The sequence below is a fragment of the Marmota monax genome, unplaced genomic scaffold (assembly GCF_021218885.2).
Source record: "Marmota monax isolate L192 unplaced genomic scaffold, Marmota_monax_Labrador192_F-V1.1 WCK01_AAM20220418_F8-fsc00155, whole genome shotgun sequence".
Taxonomy (NCBI): domain Eukaryota; kingdom Metazoa; phylum Chordata; class Mammalia; order Rodentia; family Sciuridae; genus Marmota; species Marmota monax.
In genome coordinates, this window is record NW_026694554.1 from 3,315,857 (window position 1) to 3,339,654 (window position 23,798).

The window sequence follows — 23,798 nt, forward strand, 5'->3', positions numbered from 1 at the left end:
CTGGATTGTTTATTTTGAAATTGGCTACCTATAGAACTACCATTTGTTTAAATCTTTTCAGTTGTCTGCCTAAATATTCCGTTTGTTATGGTTTGAATCTTTTTCTTTTTCTATTTTTTGGAGGGGGGTACCAAGGATTGAACTCAAGGGCACTCGACCCCTGAGCTACATCCCCAGCCCTATTTTGTATTTTATTTATGGAGACCATGGTCTCGCTGAGTTGCTTAGAACCTCCCTTTTGCTGAGGCTGGGTTTGAACTTGATATCCTCCTGCCTCAGCCTTGAGAGCTGCTGGGATTATAGGCATGCACCACCACACCTGGCTGTTTGATTCTTAAATGACCCCAAAGGCCCTTTTGCTAAAGGTATGAGTGCCAGCCTGTGACACTTTGGGGATGTAATGAAACCAGTAGGCAGTGGGGCTTAGGGGAAGGAAGTTAGGTCATAGGAGTGTGCCCTTGAAGGGGATGTTGGGAATCCCTTCCTCTCTCTCTTTGCTTCCTGGCCACCATGAGGTAATCAGCTTTTCTCCACCATGCACTTTGGGCTGTGATGTTCTGCCTCACCACAGGCCCCAAAGCAACAAAACTAACAGACGGAAATTTCTGAAACCATGAGCCAAAACAAACTTTTCCTCCTCTTTGGGTGGAGGGTAACTAGGGATTGAACCCAGGGGTGTTTAACCACTGAGCCACATCCCCAGCCCTTTTTTGTATTTTATTTTGAGACAAGGTCTCGCAGAGTTGTTTAGTGCCTTGCTCTTGCTGAGGCTGGCTTTGAACTTGAAATCCTCCTGCCTCAGCCTCCGGAGCCACTGAGATTACAGGTGTGTGCCACCACACCCAGCTCTCAAACTTTTCCTCCTTTTAAGTTACCTCTCAATATTTTTCAATTGTCACCTTTCTTGCCCTATTTTGTATTTTATTATGAGACAGGGTCTCACTAAGTTGCTTAGGGCCTTGCTAAGTTACTAGGGCTGGCTTTGAACTCACAATCCTCCTGTCTCTTTCTTGGTAATATTGATCCTTCTTAAATGTTTTTTATTAAAATACTGTCCCTCAACTTCACTGATATCATTGCCTCTTCTTACATCTATATCTATTCTTTCTCACTTGCCTTGGCTAAATTCTTGGCCTGAGATTTTATCTTCTGCTGTCCTCCTACATATTATTATATGCACGATGTCCCTGGGTAGTCTTACTTATTCCCATGGCCTCAATCATTACCATCTTCCTATCATATTTCCTAGACATGGAATATTAAATCTCTTCCTTCTCCCTTGTGCCCATGTCCTCTGCAAACACAACTATCAAAGTTGCCCCTGATGGCCTGGTCACAGACACTATACTCCGACACAACCATCTTAGACACGAAAGCCAAGAGACCACATGGTCTGATCTACTGGAACAGTGCCAAAAGTGACAACAGCCAATTTACCCTCTCCCCACTCTTGCACGCTTTTGTTCTTTCCTCTACATACATCCCTATTCTGCTATCTGCAGTGGACTCCTTTTCCTGGAGTTCTGCTCCTTCCAAACAGACTCCACTGGGCCTTATGAAACTCCTATACCATGATTCAAAAAAAAATTGTCTATACCTTTGCCACTCAGAACATGGTCTTTGGGCTAGCAACACCCACATCAATGGAGAGCTGGTTAGAAATGTAGACTCATGGGACCTCAATCCAGACCCAAAGGATCAGAATCTGCAATTTATACAGAGCCTCTCCAATTCCTCCCCCATGTCATCAAGTTTGTCTTCTGCACCTAGCACAGGGTCTGTCTGGCATACAATAGGTACTTAATAAATATTTAGTGGAAATTTCCTGAAAGAACAACCAACTCAATTTTTTTGAAATGTCTCATTCACCCCTCAAGACATTGTAGAGTGTTTTCTATCCACAGCAGCATGCTAGTTAACACAGACAATGGATACTCTCAGTTTGGGGAGTATTTTTGTTTTAGGGGTTTTTTGTTTGTTTTGGTACCAGGTGTTGAACTCAGAGGCACTCAACCACTGAGCCACATCCCCAGCCCTATTTCGTATTTTATTATGAGACAGGGTCTCACTAAGTTGCTTAGGGCCTTGCTAAATTACTAAGGCTGGCTTTGAACTCACAATCCTCCTGTCTCAGCCTCCTGGGCCACTGAGATTACAGGCGTGTGCCTGGCTAATACCTTTGGTATTCTCTTTTTTTTTTCCCCACCAATGTATATTTCTTTCATTCATCCACTCAACAAATATGTACCAAATACCCAATGTATGCCAGTTGGTTATTTGTACTCATCCTGCAAGACTTTAAGACTTAACTCAGCCTTTCCTGATCACCTGCTCTCTCCTCCCAGCCACCCACACCAAATAATCCCACCACCAGGCTTGGCCAGTTGCTGCCCTTTCTCTTCCCACAGTCGCCCTCCACATTTCCTTTGTTACTATACAAACCACATTATGCATATTTATCCCTCCCACTGAGCCTCAAGCTCCTTGACTACAGACTGCCTTATTTCTTCCCATCTCTGGCACCTTATAGTATACCTGGCACCTTATAGTATACCTGGCAGGTAGCAAACATTTAGTAATTGATAAACTGAACTAGATCCTCCACACCAACTTGGTTATTACTAAGTCTTGTGGATGTTTTCCCTCAAATCCTCAAAGTTTCTGTTCCTGCTTAAGCACTCATCATCTCTTCCACTCTCAGGAGTCACCCCTCACCTCCCTGTCTCCTACACACTGCCTTATCTCCTCTTTTTTTCCAGCTCAGACAAGCTTTTTAAATGAACAGTCTACACCCACTTTATCTGTTTCCTTTTGGAAAACTTCATTCTTTTTAATTTATTTTTAATTATGCAAGCGATACATGTATATGTTCTCCCTGCCTCGGAGTAATCACTGTTTTCAGTCTGTTGATTATCCTTCCAGACCTTTTCTATGCATTTAAATACAGAAAAAGAGAGATGTAGCTAGGTGCAGTGGTGCACAACTGTAATCCCAGCAGCTCAGGAGGCTAAGCCAGGAGGATCACGAGTTCAAAGCAACTTAGCAAGGCCCTAAGAAATTTGGTGAGATCCTGTCTCAAATAAAAATCAAAATGGCTAGGGATGTGGCTCAGTGGTTAAGAACATCTGGGTTCAATCACTGGTACAAAAAAAGAAAAAGAAAGAGCTGGGCGCAGTGGCACATGCCTGTAATCCCAGAGGCTTGGAAGGCTGAGGCAGGATGATTGTGAGTTCAAAGCCAGCCTCAGCAACTTAGCAAGGCCCTAAGCAACTCAGTGAGACCCTGTCTCATAATAAATTACAAAAAAGGGCTGGGGATGTGGCTCAGTGTTCCAGTGCCCCTGAGTTCAATCCCCAGTACCTGAAAAAAAAAAAAAAAAGAGATGTGTGGGTTGTTTGACCTGGAGCTCTACCCATGTGAGTACATAGGATCTGCCTCATTCTTTTAAACTGCCAAATACAATCTCATAGTTTGGTTGGGCGTGGTGATACATGCCTGTAATCCCAGAGACTAGGGAGTCTCAGGCAGGAGGATCCCCGAGTTCAAAGCCAGACTCAGCAATGGGGAGGCACTAAGCAACTCCTAGAGATGTTGTCTCTAAATAAATTACAAAATAAGGCTGAGGTTGTGGCTCTGTGGTTGAGTGCCCCTGAGTTCAACCCCTACTACAAAAAAAAAAGTTGACAATCCCATAATATGGCTGAACTATATAGTTCATTTAATTGCACTATTGATGGAAATTAGAATCTTTAAGTTTTCTTTAAACCTGGTCACCAATGCTGCAGTGAACATCCTTTTTGTATGCTTCTAATGAACCTGTGCAATTGTTCTTCTGTACACTTAAAAGTGGAATTGTTGGGTCATAAATTATTCATTTTTAATTTTAATACATACTGCCAAATTTGCCCTCCAAAAATTCTGCATCAATTTACACTCCCACAAACATGAATGAAATTACTTTTTGATAGGGGATGTTATGCCATCTTTTATTTTTGCAAATCTGATGGATAAAAAAATGTCATTGTTTTATTTTGCATTTCCCTAAATCACTGGGGAAATTGAATGAGCATCATTTTACCTGTTGATTGGTCATTTGTATTTCCCTTTGTCAATTAATAGTTTGTTTCTCATTGAATTATATAAGTTCCTTTTACATTTTAGAAAAATTATTTGTGTTATTATGTGGGTTGCAAATATTTTTGCCCCATCTCTAGCTTGTTTTTAATTTTATTTATGATATATAAAAGTACTAGGCTGGGGATGTGGTTCACTGGTAAAGCACTTGCCTAGAATGTGTGATTCCCTGAGTATAATCCCAGCAGCTCAGGAGGCTGAGGCAGAAGGAACTCAGATCAGCCTCAGCTAGCAAGGCCCTAAGCAACTTAGTGAGACCCTGTCTCAAAATAAAAATAAAAAGAACTGAGGATGGGACTCAGTGTTTAAAAGTCCCTGGGCTCAATCCCCAGTACTAAAAAAATAATAATAATTAAAAAATAACGAAAAGTATTTTTTTAATGAATTTACATTTGTCTTTTCTTCTATGACTTTTGGGTTTTGTATCATGCCTGGAAAAGACTTCTCTACCCTCAAAGTTATAAAAATATTCTCCGACATTTTCTCCTTACTTTTTTTTCTCCCTACATTTTTAGAATTTGTTTTTAGTCCAACAGGAATCTATTTTTGTGGATAATGTTTGTGTGAGAGGGTCTCATTTTGTTTTTTTCTAAATAGATGACCTGTTTTCCCTGCATCATTTTTTAATAGTCCATTCTTTGCCTGCTTACTTACATATACTAAATTTCCATGTAAATATGGATCTGATCTTGGACTCAATTTTTTGTTCTATTCTTCTTTTTGCTATCCTGATGTCTTCATATCCTTACTTCACTTTCACTCAGCAATCATGGAAATCTAGCTTATACCTACAATTCCCCTGGAATGATTACTGCTACATGTACTAATGACCTTCATATTGCCAAACTTTTCATATTATCAAAATAAGAAAACTCTTTGTTTCTTATTTTCCTGGTTAATAATTCTCTCCCATATGCTACATAATACCCCCCTCCATTCCTCTATCAATAAAAATCATGGTCAGAACTGAGTGCAGTAGCACATACCTATAATCCCAGCAACTTGGGAGGCTGAGAGGAGGATCACAAGTTTGAAGCCAGCTTCAGCAACTTAGGAAGACCTTATCTCCAAATAAAAAATAAAATGGGGGGCTGGGGATGTGGCTCAAGCAGTAGCACGCTCGCCTGGCATGCGTGCGGCCCGGGTTCGATCCTCAGCACCACATACAAACAAAGATGTTGTGTCCGCTGAAAACTAAAAAAATAAATATTAAAAAATTCTCTCTCTCTGTCTAAAAAAAAAAAATTATAAAATAAATAAATAAAAAGGGCTGAGGATGTAGCTTAGTAGTAAAGCACCTCTGGAATCAATCCCCAGTACTACCAAAAAAAATCATGATCTTAACAATACCTGTGTTCATAGGTAGTTACTCAGAGTCAGGCACTGTTTAAGTATTTTTTATGCCATACATGTCAAGCATGCTTCATCATAGCCCTCTAAGGTAAGGATTATTATCATCATCATCCCCACTTTACAGGTGATTTGAAAACTGAGACTATAAATTTAAGTTCCTTGCTCCAGGTCCTTGGGTAATATGACAATAGGGGATTTGAACCCAGGTCTGTCTGACAGCAAAGCCTAGTAAGTTCCTAGGCACCCCATCTCCAGCCTATCTTTGCAGTCTCCACCATTTTGGGGGTGGGGGGTACTGGGGATTAAACCCAGGGGCTCTCTACCACTGATTCTTTTATTTGGAGATAGGGTCTTGCCAAATTGCCACAATTCAAACTTGGGATCTTCCTGCCTCAACCTCCAGAGTAGCTGGAATTACAGGCGTGCACCACTGTGTGTGGTTCCAGCATTCTTTAAATGGTAGCTTTCCAAGGATCCAGTCTTAGTTGCTGCTCTTCCCATCTTAAGCATGTACCCTGGATAAAGCAGGGCATTCTGATGCACTGTTTCAATGCAGCTGCACTGACATATCTGTGCTAAAATGGCCCTGGTGGCATGTACAAAACACTGCTTTTTATTACAAATCCCTGTAACTCTTTCCACCCTGCTTCCCCAAATTCAGGGAAGCTTTTCATTTCTACATATTTGATTTTGTTTAGTTTGATTTTTATGAGTATGTATCATATTTATAATCAGGGAAAATAAGAATTTTTAAAAAATATAATGAAAGGATATTAGCCTCTAAGGGGCAGTATCCATTCAGCCCTTTTAAGCCATCATTATTAAGGCATTGTCCACTGTTAGATACACATGTAACTAACTGAAAGAACTGTGAGAAATTTAATTGAGCTGGGTGACATGGTGCATGACTGTAATCACAGCAACTCAGGAGGCTGAGGCAGGAGGATTGCAAGTCTAAGGCTAGCCTCAGCAACTTAATAAGGACCTGTCTCAAAATAAAAAAATAAAATGGGCTGAGTATGTAGCTCAGTAGCTGAGCATCCCTAACCCCCTCCCCCCCCAAAAAAAAGAAGGAAGGAAGGAAGGAAGGAAAGAGTTTAATTAAGGAGTTCCTAAAAAATCTGCCCTGAGATTAAGCACTCAAGATTGTGACCCAAATATCCCCTTTCCCTCTGGGTCTAATTTATTCTCAACCAAAGAAGATTAATGCACAATAAACAAGCCTGTAAAAAAACAGATGTGTCCTTCTTTTAGAATTTTAAATGCAAAACAGAATTCACTCCAATTTTAAGAAGCTATGTCTATTTATTCAGTGTAAGGACAGGAGTATGGCTGTTGTAGCTTTAAGGGAGAAACAGGAGAATTTAAGATACAGTTCACCTAAGAAGCAAGAGAATCCTCAAAAGATGAGCAGGTACTACTCAAAATGATAAATTATCTTTTCTGAGATGAGCACATGTGATAGCCACATGACTTCTGGTTAAAACCAGATGGTGCCCAACCCATACCCTCTACCAGACCCTAGCCCTCATCACTAAGTGTCACCCCACCCCTCACTCACACACATTCTCGAATCGTTCATTCTCACCCAGCTCTCCTCCTACCTCTCCTGTTTTGCCCCCTTTCAGGCTCTTTTCCTTTATCTGTAAAAACTGAAACTCCTAAGGATTTTTTAGTCTTTAGCCCAGCATCCTTCTAGCTCCACTCTGATTTCCGGGCAATCTTACACATGTCTACTGTTGGAACGTAACACATACACCCTGGTAAGCCAAATCTATATTTCCAGCCTAGACTCTCTTTGGACCTCCAACTCTGTATACTGCTTAACACTGAAGGCTATAATGTATCTGGATATTCCACAGAAAGGTCAAACTGAACATGTCTAAACTGAATATATAACTAATTATCTTAAAACCTGGCTCTCTAATCTTCTCTATCTTATGAATACCACCACCATTTATCTAGTCTCCAAAGCCAGAAATTCAGGCCTCATTCTAAATTCTTCTTTTCCCTTCACAACCCCACATCAAATTTCTATCAAGTTCCTTTAATTTTACCTATTCAATGTTTATCAAATCTTTCTCCTGTTCCCTACCTCAGCAACTATTTCCCCTTTGCCTCAAACTCATTAGTACAACAGTCCCCTAATATTTCTTCATATTATCCCAAGGGACTTGTTTCAAAGGCCAATCAGACTACATCATTCTACTTCTCTCTCTTTTTTTTTTTTTTTTGATACTGGGGATTAAACCCAGGGGCACTTAACCACTGGACCACTGAGCCACATCCCCAGCCCTATTTTGTATTTTATTTAGAGACAGGGTCTCACTGAGTTGCTTAGCTCCTTGCTGTTGCTAAGGCTGACTTTGAATTCATGATCCTTCTGAGCCACTAGGATTACTAGTGTGTGCCACCACACCCGGCTCAATCTACTTCTTAAAAGCTTGCAACAGGGGCTATGGCTGTAGCTCAGTGGCACAGTGCTTGCTTAGCACATATGAGGCACTGGGTTCAATCCTCAGCGCCACATAAAAATAAATAAAAAGTATTGTGTACATCTATAAATAAAAATATACTTTAAAAAATCTATGGCACCACATTTGTACTTTCTATAACTCCCTTTGGGATTTGGCACCCACTTTCTTCTTCAGGTTCATTTCCCCTATTTTTCTCTAGTTCACTCCAAACTGGTAGCCCAAGGGCAGACCCAGGGTTTGAAGGGCCCTATGTTTACACAATTTAAAGGGCCCTCCAAGAATAATAATACAACCCTATGAGTAAAAATTAGTCACAGGGCCTTGGAAGGGGCCTGTGATGTGAGGGCTGTGAAGCTTAAGCTTCATCAGCTTCACAGTTACTTTGCCTCTGTCTAGCCAAACAGAGCAAGCTGCAGTTCCCTAGAATATATAAGAATCCTCTGCATCACTTTACCTTTGCACAAAGTTACCTCGGCCTGGAATGCCCTTCTCCCCCAATCCTTGCTTGTCTGGCAAAGCAGTTTCTCCTTCAAGAGACAGAAGAGGGAGCACATCCTCTGTTGCCTGACCTTCCCACATAGAACTGTTCTCACCTTTGTGGTCTCACTGAAACTTGTCCTTTACCTCTCTGTACCCTGTCCTTTACAGAACATACCATTCTGCATGGAAATTATTTGCTTAAAACCGGTCTTGCCCATGTGCACCTCAAGGGCAGAGACAAAGTTATTCCTTTTCAGATTGTCAGAGCACAGCGGTACCTGGCACAAGGTAGGAGCTCCATAAATGTTTGCTAAATGGCATCGAGAACTCCACCCCATACACTGGGAAAACATTCTTCCTTTGGCAAAGGATATGGAGTGGAACAGTTACTATAGATAAGGACCGTGGACAGGGGCAGTGCTTGTGAGGGGCCTGCCATCTGCCCACTCCATTCTGAAAGAGGCTGGGCCCCAGCATGTATGCTTTCTCCAAGACGCCCAAGACGTTCCTCCTTGTGCCTCACCCCCATCAACCTTCCCACCCCACTCACTGCCTTCCTTACCTGTCTTCCTTGTTGATCTGGTCCCCAAAGCCTACTGTGCTAACAATTGTGAGCTTCAGCCCCACATTGCTCTCTTGGAGGTCGTAGGTATTGGACCGGAGCTGGACACCAGGCTGCGTGTGGGTGGCTGGCTCCCCCTCAAACTTGGTATTGAACAGGGTATCCATGAGGGTGGACTTGCCCAAACCTGTCTCTCCTGAAAATTGAAAGAATAAATTAGGGTCCATTCACACAGTGATTATGCAAATATCGACTTATTAACATGGGAAATAAACATGACAAAATAGCAAGTGAACAATAAATAGAAGTACATAGACTGTATGAGCTCAGTTACATCAAAAAGACCTAAAGGAATGTGCCCCATAACAAGAATAGTCATTTCACAATAGTGGAATTGGGGGAATTTTCATTTTATTCTTTTTTCCTGTTATTTGAAATTTTTATCTTAAGTATATATTTTATAATCAGAAAAAGTAATGCCATAGGCACAGATGGAGAGAGATTGTTATCCCTAGAAAAGGGCTGGACAGAAATACAATAGACTCTTACCTATGGTTTTCTCCAGGTGGTGGGATTATGTGTGGTTTTCATTTCTTTATGCTTTTCTGTATTTTCCAAGTTGTCTAAGTGGAACATGTGTAATTTTTTTTTTCTTTTGGTACTGGAGATTGAACCCAGGTCATTCTACCAGAGAACTATTCCCCCAGCCCTTTTGTTTTTGATTTTGAGACAGAGTCTTGCTAAACTGTCCAGGCTGGCATCAAACTGGCAATCCTCCTGTCTCAGCCTCCCAAATTGTTGGGATGACAGGCATGCACCACAGCTCCCAGCTATTGTTTTTATAATAAAAACTAAAAGATTATTTTAATTTTTTTTAAAAGGAACACAATACCTTGTCAAACAAATATCCTCCCTGCCCAGACTCTGTCTGTCTCATCTCCCAGAGAGGCCCAGAGCTCTGTGGGTGTCCTGGATGTGTCTCCCGGTGGGGTGGGGAGACTGTGGATCTTTCCTTGGCTTTACCATCCTCCCAGCCAGGTTGAGCTTTCAGTAAGACAATTTTTAGCTAATGGAGAGGGAACTTCACAGGCCACAAATTATTATTCTCCTTAAATATCAAATAAACCAGCCACTTATTTCTTTAACTAACAGTCTGTGGGATACTAACAAATTAAGCCATTGGAATTCCAAAAGTCTTGAATTTCACACTAGGGAGATGAAGGGGTAAGGGCTATGGCAGACTGGTAAAGGTGCAGAAAGGTTACTCCTGGGAGACTGGGGGATATCAAGCTGCTACCTCAAGCCAAGACATCTTTAGGGAATGAGACATCACAAGAAGCCATAAGCTGTGGGGGAAGTTGGTAAAATGGGGTTTAGGCAGGAATCTGATATGAAGCCATAAGCAGGGTTAAGCACTAAAACCACTTATAATCTCCATGGATCCAGACTGTATTTTGTTCCCCCACCTCACCCCAAACAATTCAGGAATCCCAGGAATAAAAGCCAGTATTTAATTACTGGAAGTGCCCTTTGAACACCTAACTGCCGCAGTCTGGCTGGGCACAATCAGGAGCCACTTGTCCAAAGAAACTAACTTTATTTTTAGAACCACACACGCCAAACAAAACAGCCTCTCAGGAAAAACCCTCAGAGCCTCAACTGCCACCACCGGCTTTCCACAAGCCTCTCTCTCCCCCACCAGCTTCTCTCCACCTCCCACAATCCTCCTGCTCTTGAGGCCGATTGGCTGGGTCACGTGGGCGGAGCCAAAAAATTCCCCCAATGAGCAGCTCCGTGGTCTGAAAGGGCAGGGAAACAGCCCAATGAGCATCACCGCAGAGGAGCCAATCAGCTAGATGTTGCTGGGGCCGAGGAGCCAATCAGCTAGATGTTGCTGGGGCCGCTGTGAGCCAATCATCAGCCAGCAGCTGGAAGTTTGCTGGCGCCCCTTCGGCTGTGGCTCTCAACACCTAACACCACCCTATTACTTTGCTAGCATCGTCCCACTTCTTTCCATCTACCTCCCCAACCTGGGGGAGGGCGAGCTCTGACTTCTCCTCACAGTCTGAAGCGAGTTTATACTGGGCACATTCTGGCCTGGCAGATCTCCCCTTGGGACCAACAGCACACATTTGCAAGACGTCCTGGGCTTGGGTTAGAGCTGCATGATTGGAAACCAAAAATGCTCCATCTCCTCTCCACCCTCTGGGTGTGTCTAGCTTTGCATCTTTGCTGAATAATGAGCTATGAAATGCAGGAGGTGCTTTTAAAAGTGTCTATGATGCAAGCTTTCAATGGGGATGGCGGAAAGAAAGATAGAACAAGAACATTCAATTCAGCCTAGTTATTGGATCCCCAGCCCAATTTCATAGCCAGGTCTGACTAATATGGTGGATTGCCAGGGGTGCAGAAAAAGTTGCTCACACTGATCATGTTTCCAGGCAGGGTCTCTGCTATACCCATTAGCATCAAAGACTCTCCAAAAAGAGGCCCCTTTGTTTTCCTCCCCTAAACCCAAACAGGTTAGTTTTGAGGCCCCAAGGAAAATTGGGAAGGTGGGGTCTTTGCCATGGGAGGCAGCAGAATTGGGCAAGCAGCAGAAAATAGCACTCCCACGCTATCCAATGTATGGATGTAGCTCAACCGGAAATGAGGCCAGCACCTCTGAGGTGGGAACGAAAGGGTGGCTGCCTCATTCTAACTTCCCTCCCCTCTGGGGACTGAGGTTTGAGGTACATTTTAGCCTATCTTTGTACCTGCCTAATGAATTTTCCATGTCCACCCCTCTCCCACCCCCTCTTCTGTCCCACGAGCTCCTTGCTGAATGCTCTGCAGCTTCTAGACAATGATAGGTCCCGTCTCCCTAGCACCCATGGTGGGCTGGCTGGCTCCCACATCCCAAGAATTCTCAAAGAGAAATCTTCCTGTACTCACAAGAGTACCTACTCCTGGCCTCTGCAGCACGAGGGACCCACCCTGTTTACACAGCTGGAGAGATGGGGGCCAGGCAGGGCAGGGCAGGGCAGGGCAGGCAGCAGGGAAGATCAGCAGGGAGATGACCACCCAGATGCCTGCCAGCACAGAAGCCTTGTGAAAATTAGATACCAAATAATGAAGGTCTGGAAGAAAAGAACTCATGGGTGTCTAGGGAATCACAATAAATGCAGATGAAAAGAGGGCAGAAAATCAAGCCAGCTCTCTTTGTGACTATCAAGTACTCTCTTCCAGGTCACCATCAGAGCCTGGGGGTGGAGGGAGGCTCTCCCTCAGTGGCTGGCACAGACCCAGGCTGAGCCTAGGATATACAGTCCCCTCCCATGGAAGCCCTGGGCCCAGTATTGGGAAGGTTGCTAACTGGGATCAGGTCAGCAGATTCCAAGCCCCTGCAGGAAGATGAGATTTTGGCAGTTAGATTCCAGAAGGAAACCTGAGGAGTCCTGAGGGGTCCATTGCCCCCTCCTTTCCCTAGCCCTCCCAGAGCATCTCACAGTAGATAGTAGGGTTTATTAATATTTTTAGTTTTTAGTTTTATGTTGACACAATATCTTCATTTTATATTTATGTGGTACTGAGGATCAAATCCAATGCCTCATGCATACTAGGCAAGCACTCTACCACTGAGCCACAACCCCAGCCTCTATTAACCCTTTTTAACTCGTATCCATCATTCAAGAAGATTTTGTCTCATGTTGCTTAATGTAGATAGTATTCTAGAAACAACAGTTTTTTTAAATAAATTAATTTGATAAATTAATTTAAAGCATGTAGTATGAAACATGCTTTTTCAAATTATATTCCCTGAGACAGTCTGATGTTGATCTCCCCACCCTTGGTTAAAAGCCACTGTGATAAAGAAAAGTTTAGCCCCTTTCCTCAGTTGCTGTTAATATCTGCACCCTCTGGCACCTTGTGCAATTAAGTCCTGCATGTTATGAAATGAAAGGACCCATCCAGGTTATCACTAAATTACCATGTGACCTGAGCTGGCTCGGCCCTTTCCTCTCTCTGAGTCCCAGTCTCTTTTCCTATAAAAGGAGAAGTTTGGAGTGACAATAATAGCTATTGTTTATGGTGCACTTACTCTGTGCCAAGCACTTCTGTAAATAAATACATATATTCTCTTTTCTTTTTTGCATTGCTCAGGATAGAATCCTAAGTCTCGCACATGCCAGGCAAGAGCTCTGCCACTAAGCTATGTCCCCAGCTTCCATATATTTTCTTATTTATTCCTCCCAACAAGTCTTTAAGGTAGATTATATATTTTTTTTCTTTTTTCTTTTTTTTTTCAGTGCTGGAGATCAAACTCAGGACTTCTTGCATGCTAGGCAAGTGCTTTACCATTGAGCTACACCTCCAGCCCCAAGCTACTACAATTTATCCTCAATTAACAGATGGATTAGCCAAGCCACTCACCAGCTACAGTTTCTCAGCCACCCCTCCACATCTTATTTTCCTATACAATGCGGAGGAATTAACAGTCCAAGGTCACAAACTAATAAGTAGCAGAGCCAGAATTTGCATCTAGGCAGACTGACGCTGGAGCCTATGCTTTTAACCAATATATTCTAATGAGGCCCAAAGGCATAATATGTTTGTTCATTTAGTCATTTGACAAGTATTTTAAAAGCCTCTAATAGAAGCCAGGCACAGTTATACAGCAATGAACAAGATAGCCTCGATCCCTGCTGTAATGGAGCTGCAGTTGCTTCCAGCTCTGAATGTTGGACTAAACCAAGAGAAATGTCTCTGGGTTCAGTAGGGAGGTGTCCAAAAGGAAATGCTTCAGGAACTCCAGTTGGCCAGAGGAGCCTATGGACAGGGACAAGGCCATGCCTGGCTTTATGACCTTGCCCTTTTCTCCTTCCTGATCTTGTAGAGTCCTGGCAGACTGTGGTGTGTTAAAGCCAGCTCTTCTGGCTTCCTGCATCTTTTCCCAAACTCACATGCAGTGATGTCGTGTTGGTAGCTTAAAATCAGGTATGGTGGGAGTAATAACACCAAGAACATCAACAGATGCTATAAACCACATCATGTTTTCCCCTGCAATAGCCTGTTAGAAGTTGATCATTGCCAGGCACAGTGGCACACACCTGTAATTCCAGCGACTTGGGAGGCTGAGGCAGGTGGATGGCAAATTCAAAGCCAGTCTCAGTGACTTAGCAACTCAAGCAACTCAGAGAGGCCCTGACTCTAAATAAAATATTAAAAAGGGTTGGAGATGTGGCTCAGTAGTTCAATTCTCAGTACAAAAATTTTAAAAAAGAAGTTGATCATTGCTGGGCTAGAGATGTAGCTCACTAGGTTTAATCTCCAGCATTGCAAAAAAGAAAAAAAAAAGTTGACCACTGCAGCCAGTCTGTTAGGTGAGCAAATGTCTTTCCAGAGACACAGGAATGAAACAACTGGCCACTGACTTAGGTAGAATGCTAGCTGCCCTTTCCCTCCTCCTGTAGCAAGCTGGAATTCTGCTTCTCTTGTGTATGTTTTTTCCAAGTCCGACAGAACCCAGTTGAGCCTGGAATCCTGAGCAGCTTCAAAGTAAATATTATCATTATGACCCTTTGTATTCCTCACAGCCATTACTGTTGCTCATTTAGATGGATGAATCTCTTTGGAGCCCTTTCCCAGCAGTGCAAAGCAATGGGCTCCAGAACATTTGTTTTGCTGGCTCTAGTGGTTCTTCTAAGGCCCTTGTACTCTATCTACAATCATGGGATCCTCAAGATTTCCAAAGCCAAGGGATTTGTATATAATTTTGGTAGGGAGAGGGGACCTTCACCCCACTAAGTAATTATTGTCAACCCTAGCAAATCTATTGGAGAGGAGTCATATTATTCTCATGTCCATGTTTCTAGCCCAAAATAATAATTGTGGGAGCCATTAATTGGTAGCCTGACATAAAAATTAGGCTCTGGATTCATAAAAATACTCGCCCTCTCAATCTCAATATATACACATGCATATGCACACATATATGCACATATGTATGTAGGATGCCTACTCTGCTGGATATAGGGCTACAATCAGAGCTCAACACCAAAGTAAATGATAATGTGAACAATATCCTAGATCTCAGTTAATAATCAAAGGTAGCACTACCATAATTTTATAGTGAGAATGCTCTATCAGAAAAGAAAGGAAAATAGTTTAGGGGACCATATTCTATGAATCATTTTATAGCAGTCGTTAAGGAAGTAAACCCAACAGTCACCCCAAGCAAGAGGAAAGATCACCTTCAACAGCCAAGCTATGGACTCTTAGCCAAGTCAGTGGCAGGACTCAGCACTATAGCTGGCTGAGACTGCAGCCTCAGAGCCACTCTAAGCCACTTATGACCTTGGTCCAAATTGTGGGTTCTCTGAGCAATGACAGGGTTATAAGCACAGCAAGAGAGTAAGATGCATGAGTCGTAGGCTTTTTTGGGTCAGGGATGAAGAATGAAATTAACCCAGTCAAAGCTGTTCTATCCAATGGTTGCACCTGCAGGTCTAATAGGAAATACTGGGGCAGCCATATCCTGAGACTCCTTACAGGTGATAGGGTCCTCTTTCCCACCCTTCCCCTCTTGAAGGGACCATCCCAGCACTTGAGCGATTCCATCCCAGCAGGTACATACTGAAGCAGTTGTAGCTGTACAATGTCTAGGTAGGAAACAGAAGGGGGGGGTGGTACTATTTCTCCCACTCACTTTGTCTTGAGCTTGGTTGCCTCTTTCTCTGAGCCCCAGGGGAGCTGTGATCCACATGTCAAATTTCCCTACACTTCTGCCAAAAAGAACCATTCTGATTCACATGGCCTCCCTCCCAAGGCTTTACTAGACCACCCAACTGCTTAGTTGAAAGGTTGCTTATGGTGGGTCTGTCATTTCACTTCTCATCTCTCAGCACAGGTCATATGGAGCTCTGGGAGAAATGCCAAGGGAATCTGATACGTCTGTGCTGAAATATTTTGATAATCCAATATTATGTGAAGTAAGTTGTCCATCATCTGCTAAAGATTGGAGCTCTTGTTAGTTAAATAAAGATTTGGCAGTGCTAATATTGAATGTGATAGCATTTGCTCTTGATGCCAATCACTGTGACTTTTATTTATTTTGTTCCCTCTCCTGACCTCACCTAAATATACCCATAAGTTAGACTTTCAGCATTTAAAGAGTTAATAACCTCGGTCTGGACCCTAAATCCCGATATATAATTCCACGAAGCACATATTTTCATCTCATAGGTTCCAAAGCTGCTATGTGGTAATGAGTCATTCAGCAAGTGAGTGAGCCTAGCTAACTGCCTGTCATTCAGATGCAGAAGTGGCTTTGCTGTTCTCTATTTGTCCTTGAGTATGCAGCGATTCTTACAGAAAGTGACCTGAAAAAAGAGTGCTGGGGCTGGGCACAGTGGTGCACACCTGTAATCCCAGCAGCTTGGGAGGCTGAGGCAGGAGGAACACAAGTTCAAAGCCAGCCTCAGCAAAGGTGAGGTGCTAAGCCACTCAGTGAGACCCTGCCTCTAAATAAAATACAAAAAAAAAAAAAATAGGGTTGGGGATGTGGCTTAGTGATCTAGTGCCCCTGAGCTCAATCCCCAGTACCAAAAAAAAAAAAAAAAAAAAAAAAAAGATGGCTGGGGCCAGATTGGAAGCAAAAATAAAGAGCCCAAGGAAAAAGAATGAACTTAGCGAGAAAAAAAAATTTAAATACATTAAAGAGTAAAATATCCAGTTCAGTGTTGGTTCAGATCTACAACATGAACGAGTTCCCTAGACACTCCATACAAAACTAAGAAAAGGCAATTAACGAAATTGTTTGAGTGTTCCAGCCAGTGTGAAAACTGACTTTATTATGGTATTTATACAATCATTAAGGAAGTCACTGAAAATATGCAGGTATACTTTCCTGCACTGTGGGGTGAAAATTATAGTCTACAATTGTGTTTGCAAATTTGGGATTTTTTTAAGAATATCAAGAAACTATTGTCCCTTTTGTTTGTTTGATTGGTGTTCAATGGTTTCCAAAGTGCTTTCCTGTTCTCAAGAGATGTGGCTGGCAACAGTTAGAGGAGCAATGGGAGGGATAAGGGATGGATCCATATTATGGCTCAACCACTTTTTCTCTGTTGTCTCAGATAAACACTTTATCCTCCCCAAGTTTCTGGGTCTCCATGTGTTCCATGAAAATACAAACACTACTTGCTTTGCTCACTTTGCAGAGTAAGGTCCAAAAGAACTAATCTGAGAAACTATTTGAGAACTATAATGAATGGCTGCTATGGAGTTAACTCATCCATCCATTCATTTCACAAACATTACTGAATTCCCTTTGTGCCTTGATTAGCATATGGAGGGGACACTAAGATGCAGCTCCCACAGTTGAGATTAAAGGTCTAGACAGAGATACAGAAGACCTTGCCCGCAGCTATGCGAGCCTGCACTTGAGCTCAGATTGTACCGAGCACAGAGAAGCTGCAGAAGGAACCAACAGACTCAACCCACTGCCCGCAGCTGGTAGGCAGGTGGCCTCTTTCTTTCCTCAGCCATCACCTCCCTCCCCATTCTGTCCTGGTTCTTGTCTTCTGCAGTCAAAATGAACTTGACAGCAGGAACGGAGCCAGCCAGCCCCCTTACAAAATTTCCACTGGGTCTCACGCAGCTCCGTTTCCCCCAAAATATGGCCCCAGATTCTGGTCCAGCCAAGGAAAAACATAGTAATTACAGTTGGCTGCTTACAAAAATAAGCAGATGGATAAGAGAAGAAGGCCGGATGGAGGGAGAGGAACGCTCTTGCAACTAGATCTGAATGACACACTATTTAACCTAATTACCTGCAAAGCCACATCCAGCCATTAAGGATCCATATTCTGTAATAGAATTTCCTGCAATGGAAATACTCACCCACGCACAGGATGTTGAAGCAGAAGCCCTGGCTGACTGACTTATTCACCAGCTGATCAGGCAAGCTGTCAAACCCCACATGTCCAGCCAGGGGGACGGTTCGGCAACCTTCACCCTAATTTGGGAGGGGAAGGAGGGAGAAAAATCAAAATGTGCTTAAAATTAATCTGGGTCTCAGTTCTCCATCCAAATGCTCTCCATGATAGGAAGTAATAACCATCCAGGTCCCTGGTTTCAGTCCTTTCAGGTACTCCCTGCCTCAAAGCAAAATGGCCTGTCATGTATTCAAGAACCCAGGCATCTTCTAGGCTCAATGCTGAATATCACCATAGTTCCGCAACCCCTTTTGTAGAGCAAACTACAGAGGGGGGTTTTCAGGAGTGGGAAGGTAGGGTCAGGGGAAGAGAACACTGGCACCCAAAGTTCTCAGACTTGGGTTAAATCTGCAATCAATTGCTTATGAGCTGGGTAACCTCAATGAGACTTGGTTTCCTTCCACAACTGTCATATGAGACAATATGTCCTATCTTAAAGGTGACTGGGAGATGCAGATATGCTAATTAATACATGCAATGAGCTTAGTACATGCATAAGTAGTCAGTAAATATCCCCAAAACCTTAGATAGCAATTAACCCTCTCTCCAGAACCTATAAAAGCAGCATAGCATAGAGGTTAAGGGGCGTAGACTTTGAAATCAGACAGGTTTGAGTTAGAGCCCTATGTCGGCCACCTTCTGGCTATGAGGCCTCTGACAAGTTATTTAACTTCTCAAAGTTTCCCCATGATAAAATCAGAAACTAGAGCCAGGAACAGTGGCACACGCCTGTAATCCCAGCAGCTCCGGAGGCTGAGGCAGGAAGATCGCAAGTTCAAAGCCAGCCTCAGGAAAAGCAAGGTGCTGAGCAACTCAGGAATACCCTATCTCTAAATAAAATACAAAATATGGCTGGGGATGTGGCTCAGTGGTAAAGTGCCCCGAGTTCATTCCCCAGTACACCAAAATAAAATAAAATCAGAAACTAGTAGCTGATGTGCAGGTTATATAGGAAAATGCTCTTCGAGCACTTAGTATGGTCCCTAGCACATGGTAACCGCTCAGTCAACAGCAGTTATCCAAGGATAACCTCACAGTGCAATGACCAGGGCATCCTTGGATCCTGGGCTGACCAATACTGACATAAAACACCCCGGCTCCCTCTAGCTAGAGGAAGCTGCCTCCAGGTTCCCTCTGGTTCCCTTGACTCCACAAGAGTCAGCCAAGCCACTCCCAGCCCTGGAAAGCAGAGGGCCTTTGCTTCGCCTGCAAGGCCCAAAGCTGCTTACAGTTAGTTAATGGCTTCACCAAACAGGAAGTGCCTCAAACTAAGGCAGGTTTCCAAGGAGCCTGAGTGAAGGACAGAAAGGGCCTGAATGGAGTGCCAACTGCCAATGGCCACAGTGGAGAGGAGGGAAAGAAATGGGGAGAAAGGAGGAGAAGGGAAGTTGGAGACAGCAAGCTCCAAAGAATGATGGGCTATGGGAAGAGTCAGCATTTGTGTTGGGTGGGGCTGCACCAGGCTTTCCGTAACCAGAAAGATGCCAAGAGCAATCCCAAAGGGCATGGTTAGTGCCAGGAGGCCTGCCCCAGCATTCCAGTCTTCACTAAGCTCTTACACTGGCTGGATCTGCTATCATACTAGGTCCATAATAAGCACATGCTTCACACTGAAAGGAATGGGCTGTGATGGTGGAGGAGCCTCTCAGTCGTCATCAGAACTGGCTCCCAGACAGCCCTTCACCCAGCTCGGGATCCCACTTCCATTGGTGTCATCAGATCCTTCAAGAGCTAGTGCCGGTTACTGCCATCTGGTGAGTTCATTATCCTCACACAACTCACCCCACACACTCCCAGTGGAGCATTCTTGACAGTCGACCATATGCCATCATTCAGTCAGGTTGGTGTATTCTGTGCCCCAGAAAGGCACCTGAAGACAGCTGAGTTTCATGAAGGACCCACATCACGCAGGGCTTTGTTCTACATTCACCTCTTTCTGTTTCCCCTTCTCCATTTTAATTAAAGCCAACAGTAAGATGTAAGATCCCCAGACTTAGTTCTTAGTCCTCAACACTGCAGGGAAGAAGGGATTTAAGAAGCAATATGCTTCCTCCACGGAGCCTCCTACATAGCAGGCCTTGGAAATTGGGATGGACTTAAGAGTTGAGGTTTCCTGAGCCATATTTTATCGTCTCTGGCTGCCTCTTCCTGTCTCCAAATTCAGCACCATGAAATGTCAAGTGCTCCAAAACCCTGGATCCAAGTGCCAAAAGAAGAGGAAAGGGATTCTCAAACAAAAGACAGTGGAGAGCAGTGGGGAAAGCTCCCCCCCTTATTCTTTGATATATTTTATTGTCAAAAACTTACCAAGGGGCTGGGGTTGTGGCTCAGTGGTAGAGCGCTTGCCTAGCATGTGTGAGGAACTGGGTTCAATCCTCAGCACCACATATAAATAAATAAATAATAAAGGTATTAAAAAAAACTTGCCAAGCTCCTCCCATGTGTCCACCATTATCTCCCACCCAGCACAGTGCTGTAAATAAAGAGTCCCGAATAGCAAAATAAAAAGTATGAGCTGTATTCCCTAGGCAAAGGGACTTGGGGAATTTTGAGTATGTTTAAGCAGGGAGGGCCATGATAAAAGTAGGGCTTATGAAAGATCACTCCAGCTACAGGGTGCTTTGACTAATTGGAGGAACAGGAGACTAGGGCAGGGATACACACTGGAATAGGGCTCCAATAATGTTGAACAGGCAGAGTGACGTCCAAGTACTGTGACAATAAATGCTGGTTGAAGTGAACTGATTTGACTTGGGACTCAAGAAAGAGGCCGGGGGTATAGGTCAGTGGTAGAATGTGTGCTTAGCATGTGTGAGGCCCTGGTTCCGTCCCCAGCACCACATCCACAAAAAAGGAACAAATTTGAGAGATGCCCTAAAGGAGGGATGAGACTTAATAAGTGGCTAGGCAGAAGGAATGCGAAAACAATCAAAGCTGACTTCAAGATCTAAACCTTGATTGATACCAGCAAGGACAGAGAGAGGCCAGGAAAGAGAACTTGGTTAGTGGGAATGTCTAAGATTCTGTTTTCAAAAAGCTTTTACTAAAAAAAAAAAAATCTACTTACAGGTTTTTTTGTTGTTGTTGTTGTTGTTATTGTTGTTGTTGTTGCTGCTGTTGTTTAGGGCCCAGGGATTGAACTCAGGGGTACTTGACCACAGAGCCACATCCCCAGCCCTATTTTGTATTTTATTTAGAGACAGGGTCTCACCGAGTTGCTTATTAGCACCTTGATTATGCCAAGGCTGGCTTTGAACTCGTGATCCTCCTACCTCAGCCTCCTGAGCCACTGGGATCACAGGTACATGCCACTATGCTCAGCTACTTACAAGTTTTATGTTTGATAATAGTAATCAATGTTCATTGCAGAAATCATAAAGAAGAAAATAAAAATCACCCACAAAAATCACTCTCCAGAGATCATCACTTAATATTTATTATGTATTTTCCTCCAATCTGTATGCCTTTTTGTGGGGGAGGGGAGTACCAGGGATTAAACGCAGGGGCACTTAACCACTGAGCCACATCCCCAACTCTTTCTATTTTTTATCTTGACACATGATCTTGCTAAGTTGTTTAAGGTCTCCCTAAGTTGCTGAGGCTGACTCTGAACTTGTGATCCTCCTACCTCAGCTTCCCAAAATGCTGGGATTATGGGTGTGCACCACTATGCTTGCCTTTTGTATGCCTTTGTTTTTTTTTAATAAAATAGGAATACTGCTGTATATTCCTTTTCATTACCTGAACTCATACCCTTTTTATTACCTTGCTTAATATAGTATGGATTTTTTTAGTAATTAAACATGCTTCTAAAAAATTGTTTTTATTGGTCATATAGCATTCCAGTGCAGGAATTTTTCATATTTTCTTAACCAATCTTCTATTGCTGGACACTTAGTATATACTCAAGTTTTCAATATAATAACACTGGTTCTTCCAGGTTTGCATATATCTCTGATCATGTCCTAGAATCGAAGCCTACTAGATCAAAAGGTTCACACATTTTAAAGACTTTGGTGAATGTTGATACATTATTGAATAGAGAATAGTACAAAATTTATATTTCTACCTCTAATATGTGAGTGTTTATCCACAAGCACTGAGTTTCACAGGCTTTTTAACCATTGTGAATTGAATCACTGAAAAATAGCATTGTGTTGTTTCATTTGCATTGTATTAGTGAGGGTGAACATGTTTTCATTGTTCAACTATGTATGTGAATTTGTGTATGTGAATTACCTAGTCATTTCTTTGCCCATTTAAAAAATGGGGTGTTTGTCTTTTCTCTTGGATTTGGAAAAACATTTTATGTGTTAAGGAAAATAAGATCATTTTGATTTTTATGGTAAGATATCCATGAAAAGCAATCCAATAAGTAGTTAGCAATATGGGATTGTAGGCTCAGAGAGCATTCAGTACTGAGTCATAAATTTAGGAGTGAGAGGTATAACACTGGATGTGCTCTCTGAGAGAAGTACAGGAATCAAAGAGCTAAAGACTGAGTACAAGAAATGTTCATGAGTAAGAAATGGAAAGATGAAGAGGATTCTGCAACGAGAAGAAAATGATCAGAAAAGTAAGATGATCCAATAGTTGTCTGTTGCCAGAAGCCAAAGAGAAAGTCAAGAAGAATTACTTCATTGATTCGGATTTTGCGAAGGTTACTGGTGACTTTTAGAATCCTTATTTCTTCTGTATCTTTTGCCCAGTGTCCATTACTCCTAAATTAACTGAAGAGCCTGGGGACTAGGGGACATGGGACCTGGTTAATGTGGTTTTTTGGTCCTCAAGCAGAAAAGTTTTTTTTTTTTTCCTCAAACCCTGTAGTTAAGCTTCAAAAATGTATTTGTGTAGTTCCTATTTTAGGAAATCCTGTCTAATGAGCACCATGCACTCTTGCTTTGATGAATCTTATACTATGTCAAGGTCATCATTGTGAATATTTGTCTTCATTGTTCAGAACTAAATATGTGGAGGTAAAAAAGACAGGACATTGGACTGGAATGAACATTTACCCCTGGAAAGCCCCTGGAAGTTTCTTTCCTCCTCTCTCACTAAACCTGATATCTCTTTCCTCTTTCTCCTTAAGGTGGCCTAATTAATTGAGGTCCTGATTACTTTGATTGCAGTTAATTGAATGCTCCCTTGACTACAATGTACACTAGAGGAGATGAAACTAGCAACTTGGCCCAGCATGTCTGATACTAAACCCTCAAGTTGTCATCTTGAATAGCAGGTGATGCCATGTTCAAGGCTTGAACCGAGATGCCAAAAAGGCCATAATCACCAAACTATAAACTGCACATCTCCCTAACCTTAAAACCTCCTCTTAGATTCTATTCTGCAGAAACTCACATATCTATGCAAAGATCTCTGCACAAGAAAATTCATTACAGCCCTGCATATAATACTAAAAAAAAACTAATAGGAAAAAAAAAACCCTAAATGACAATGGGAAAATATTTAACTAAATTATGATACATGCATATTCTGGAACATTCTGCAGCCAGTAAGAGGAATGCAATATATGGAAATGTCACAGTGAAACCCATTAATTTGTACAATAAATATTCATTTTAAAAGTTAAAAAAGAGGAATGTGGTAGTTCATATGTACTGATGTGAATATCTCCAAGATAGATAGGTAGATAGATAGATAGATAGATACCAGGGATTGAACTCAGGGGCACTCAACCACTGAACCACATCCCCAGCCCTATTTTGTATTTTATTTAAAGACAGGGTCTCACTGAGTTGCTCAGAGCCTTGCTTTTGCTGAGACTGGCTTTGAACTCCTGATCCTCCTGCCTCAACC

General features: G+C 42.6%; 1 protein-coding gene across 7 annotated transcripts in view; it reads right to left on the minus strand.

Annotated features, from left to right (window-relative positions):
• Positions 1–23,798, minus strand: part of Septin6 (septin 6) — a 78,986-nt gene that overhangs the window by 45,578 nt on the left and 9,610 nt on the right. For all 7 annotated transcript variants that reach the window (XM_046420916.2, XM_046420913.2, XM_046420917.2 and 4 more), the window contains exons 2-3: positions 17,890–18,004; positions 9,007–9,202 (exon numbers count right to left, since the gene is read on the minus strand). In XM_046420916.2, the coding sequence (XP_046276872.1) occupies positions 9,007–9,202; positions 17,890–18,004 (311 nt within the window). The remainder of the gene's footprint in view (positions 1–9,006; positions 9,203–17,889; positions 18,005–23,798) is intronic.